This window comes from Cyphomyrmex costatus, unplaced genomic scaffold, assembly GCF_001594065.2.
Source record: "Cyphomyrmex costatus isolate MS0001 unplaced genomic scaffold, Ccosl1.0 scaffold40, whole genome shotgun sequence".
NCBI lineage: Eukaryota > Metazoa > Arthropoda > Insecta > Hymenoptera > Formicidae > Cyphomyrmex > Cyphomyrmex costatus.
In genome coordinates, this window is record NW_017278208.1 from 258,770 (window position 1) to 263,644 (window position 4,875).

At 28.1% G+C, this 4,875-nt stretch overlaps 1 protein-coding gene across 1 annotated transcript in view; it reads left to right on the forward strand.

Moving 5' to 3' along the window:
* LOC108777055 (carbonic anhydrase) overlaps positions 1-4,319 on the forward strand; it is an 11,252-nt gene extending 6,933 nt beyond the window's left edge. Inside the window, exons 2-6 of the mRNA XM_018543847.1 lie at positions 668-715; positions 2,828-2,983; positions 3,239-3,462; positions 3,573-3,806; positions 3,969-4,319. Coding sequence (XP_018399349.1) covers positions 668-715; positions 2,828-2,983; positions 3,239-3,462; positions 3,573-3,806; positions 3,969-4,160 — 854 coding nt within the window. The 3' untranslated portion in view covers positions 4,161-4,319. The remainder of the gene's footprint in view (positions 1-667; positions 716-2,827; positions 2,984-3,238; positions 3,463-3,572; positions 3,807-3,968) is intronic.
* The last annotated feature ends 556 nt before the right edge of the window (positions 4,320-4,875 follow it).

Consider the following 4,875-nt stretch of genomic DNA (forward strand, 5'->3'; position numbering starts at 1 on the left):
GTGTGTGTGTGTGTGTGTGTGTGTGTAAAATATCAAGTAATAGACTCAGAATCGTTATATAACGAATGGAACAATGCCTTCGGCCACCCCCCCCGCACCCACACCGTCATAGAGGTCTGCCCCGATAGTACTATCATAGCAACAGTACAATCGTAGAAGTCGTGTGCCCCTGTGCAGGGGGGGGGTGAAGATTACTTCGCGTGGAAAGTTTAACGTTTCTGAACAGGGGAAGGTGTAGAATAGTACTTGATATCATACGTATATAGCAGAAATGAAACGTATATTTTAGAACTATGATTGTTAATAACATTTTAACGAAGGACGTGCGACGGCTAAAACCTGTAGGAGGTTACTCAGGGTCATGACCTTGACAGCATATGTCAAGGTCAAAGTCATCGGAGGATGGTCCCCTTTTGTAAAGGTTTACCAAAGTGGAGATAACCTTCATATCTTTTTGGTGCTCCCACCTAAACAAAAAGCAACATATAGCCGAAACACATCCCTTTCGAAACAGTTTCACTTTTATCTGAAACATTTTTTTATATCATCAAAAACAAGCAAGTTATTTAGGTGGCCTGATTTAGATGCTTCACATTGTCGATATTAATTAAAAAGTAAATAATTTTTTGAGTGCAAAGAAATTACTAAGAGTATTATATAATTACAGGTTTGCAAGCTTCGAAAGCATCTGAGTGGAGATATTCGGGCAAATATGGTAATTATATGACGATTATCTAACGAAAATTTTACGCAGTATGCTTTCACTTTCTACTTTACCACATAGCTTTATTAGACATCTTAATAATGCAACATCATTTTACTTTAACGATGATAAATCTTCTGAAAATGTATAAATATACATATATAAATATATACCGATTGATAAAATCGATCGCGGAACAATAAGAAATGATATCTATGATTTTAAAATTAATGTCCGGAGAATTTTCTTTCATAATAAGCATAAAATGTGACAGGTACAATTTTTTTTTATATAGCTTATATGAAACTTACATTCATGTCATTAGTGACCTAATAACAGCAACCTTGAGTATCAGTTAGAGGTATTTGAAGACCAAAGCCAGCAATTGGTATAACAAAACAAATTTAATCATCTAAATAAATCTATAATACGTTATTCAATAATAATATGAGACCGGATAAATTTTCTTTATATTATACATGTATTACGATTTAATATGTTTCTATATATCCTTTATACTAAAAAGATCTTATATGTTTTATCTTGTATATCTTATATATATATATTGTATATAAGTTTCTAACATTGTGTATATTGATACGATCATAAAAAATAGAGTTATCATAGAAATTTTATTTATGATATCATCAAGTTTATTCAGATTATCAGTATTTGCGTTTATCTTTTACACGAGATTAATTGTAATCATACATGCACAAAACAATATATTTGAAACTTTATTTTAAAATTAAAGAAAAGGTAAGCACTTAATGCTTACAGAGGCAATTCTAAGATTGTTTTTCTTTCATATTATTATAATCTGTCTTTAATACAATTCTAAATATTTTAGCGTTTAGATAATGTATTTATCTTAGCATTTGTTTAAATTGTGTATACTACGATGGATAAGTGCTTAATCTATTTTATAATTATAGATTCTATATGTTCTATAGATACGCTCACGTTTTTTGTCACAATTCTAATTACTACAAAGAAATTAAAAAAAAGTAACTCAACTTGCTCGATTAATAAAGTTTAATAATAAAAAGTGTATCCTCCATTACATCAGATCTCATGAGAGCAATTATAATACTTTATCACTTGTATTAGTTGTTCGTTCCTTTCGCCGACAATCATCATGAGTACAAGGATTTTGCACTCCAGAATAGGCAAATCGTGGTTTATCTAGTTATAATTTTTTTTATAAAAAAGATACTAATAGAGCGAGATAGAAAATATATTGTAAAAAATGTAATATGTATGTACAGGCAAAATGTACAAAAATAAAATTATCAATAAATCAGAAAAATTATACATCGAGGAATTTTGTTTTGGATGATATATCTTTTGTTTATTATTTTCGTACGTCATGAATCATCATTATCTTTCTGTTTTGAACAGTAATTCGATACTAACTAATCATAGCGCATAACGTACTAATAATGGTGACATAATTTTGGAATGTATATTACCATATTATCATTAAAATAGCACGTTTGCTACGTCTCAGTACTGATGTGTGTCAATGTTCTGCCACAAAAGTGCGTCAGAATAAAAAATATTTAACAATGACGTGTCCAACTTAGATCATGAAAATCTAAAACACTGATAAAAAAAAGTACTATCATTATTGATTTATATAGTTATCGATCTATTCATGGATAGATATAATTACTTGTTAACATACTTATATAGATCTAGATTTTTGTAGCTGTGAATAATAATATAAAAACGTTTGTCTCCTTTTCTTAAATAACAATAAATCAATTTTTTATTATAATTTTACCATAAGAATAAATATTTTGCTATAGTTACGATTTTAATTATAATTATATGAAAATTCTAAATTTTTTTTCTAATTATATGTGATGCTTACAATTGATTTTAATATTATCTAACACAAAATTATAAAAAAATATTTTTTAAAAAGCAAAAATTTTTAAGAGCTTTTAAATTATTTTTAAAATTTTGTACAATTTATTATATAAAAAATTTTTTTGAAATAGTGCTTAAAATACAATAAAGTATAACAAAATTTAATATTTATAATGCAAATATTAAATTTTGCTGTATTTTGGAATAATTGAAGCTACTGTTTACTGAAGTTTGTAAATAATTATATAGGACCAGAAAATTGGCCGGGAATATGTGCGACAGGAAAGAAGCAGTCGCCGATCGATATCGTGACAGAAGACGCCATAAGAATTGATCTAGGTGCACTTAAATTCAATCGATATGACTTCGCTTTTCCTAGTACGATGATTAACACTGGACATTCTGGTAAATAAATAGGATGTAATACATTTTATTGTTCTAATCAGCATTTCGGTTTTTTAACAAAACAATTTTAGCACAATTGTAGGTTTTAATAAATATGTATAAATTAATAGAGAGTAAATGTCTCTTAGAATCTAACATTGGATGTTTTTTATCTTTATTACATAGAAATTATTATTATACAAAGCATTATTCCGCGAAAATATAATTATATTTTTTGTGTACTTTTAATATCTTTTGATTAAAATTTATTTATAGTGCAAATATTACTTGATGGAGTACCACTCCATCTCAGTGGCGGAAATTTATCATCGTTATATGTTCTGGAGCAAATGCACTTTCATTGGAGTGCAGAGCATACTGTGGACGGTTTACGTGATCCACTAGAGTTGCACTTAGTGCATTACAATAAAAAGTATACGAATTTTAGTGCAGCCTTGCAATATGAAGACGGGATTGTCGTGGTTGCTGTTCTATTTGAGGTGATGTGTTACTCATTTTAATTTTGCTTTTTTCTAAATTGAGAATTTTTTGAACACAGAAATATAAAATAATTATGAATGTATGAACATAACGTAATATTTTGTTACAGTTGAGCAATGTCGATAATCCAGATTTGTCGCTGATTGTAGATGCGACGAAATTGGTGTCCAATTGGGTGGGACACAATATGATACACATGAGAAATAAGCTAATACCTTTGTTGTTCCTACCAAAGGATCATACGACGTACTATAATTACGAAGGATCTTTAACTACACCTACATGCCAGGAGTCTGTATGGTGGTTTATTATGACTGAGAAACTTAAAGTGTCGGAAACGCAGGTAGCTTGAATGTTAAAGTAAACAGAAATTTTAGTTTTGTGTGGTTTATTAATTCTTTTATATAATAGATTATATTATATACGTTAATTATTTTCTTAGAATTCGTTTCGATCAATATAATAACAATAATAATTATAATATTAATATTTAATCTATTTACAGATGGACGTATTTAGACAAATAGATGGCAGTAATGGTACATTGAAATTCAATTACAGACCTATTCAGAAGCTCGGCAACAGAAAAGTGTACCATCGTCTAGAGGGATATATTAACGCGTCGTCGAGTATTACTTGGAATGTCTATACAATTCTCAGCATTCTTCTAGTCAGACTTTTGTGCGAAGATTTTTAGTATAAAATAAATAAGCGCCAAATCAGACTTCATGTTATAGAACGTATACGACGTGATATGACAACTGTTACATGTGATATAATTTATTGCACTACTTTGGAAAATAAGATGTGCATTCATTATGACAAATGTTATACGCTTGTATAAATGCATTATTTGGAAAGCAATGTGTTTTACAGAAACATTGAGAACTGTAGGACTGTTATCAGCATTAATATGTAAAAGATAAGAGTTTTACAAATATAATATATAATGAAAAATCTTCTTTTTATAATCTCCTTCCAAATTCTGTTGAAATATTGGAACTAGATTTTAATTGTTAATTTGTATGTATAAAAACTCTTTTTATGTAAACAGTCTTTTTATGTGATGTAACATAAACATAGCAGTACAGTATATTGCTATATAATATCTATTATTTAATGTTTATGATGTGTCTATAATGATATTAATAATACTGACTGCAAAGTGTGGATTTGTGAGCACAGACTAAAACAAGCAGCGTATTCTTTTGAAAATGTGTTCCTATTTTTATGTACATAAAAATATAAATTATGTTAAAGTTAATTCTATTATCTAATATTATACACATATATTATTCTGATTTATATAGCTTTATTTACTAATAACAGATTTTTAGCTAAAAAAGAAAATTTTTATGTTTGATTTGTAATGTTTTTCATGTTTCATTTGTTTTTTATTTTTGGAGTTAAAA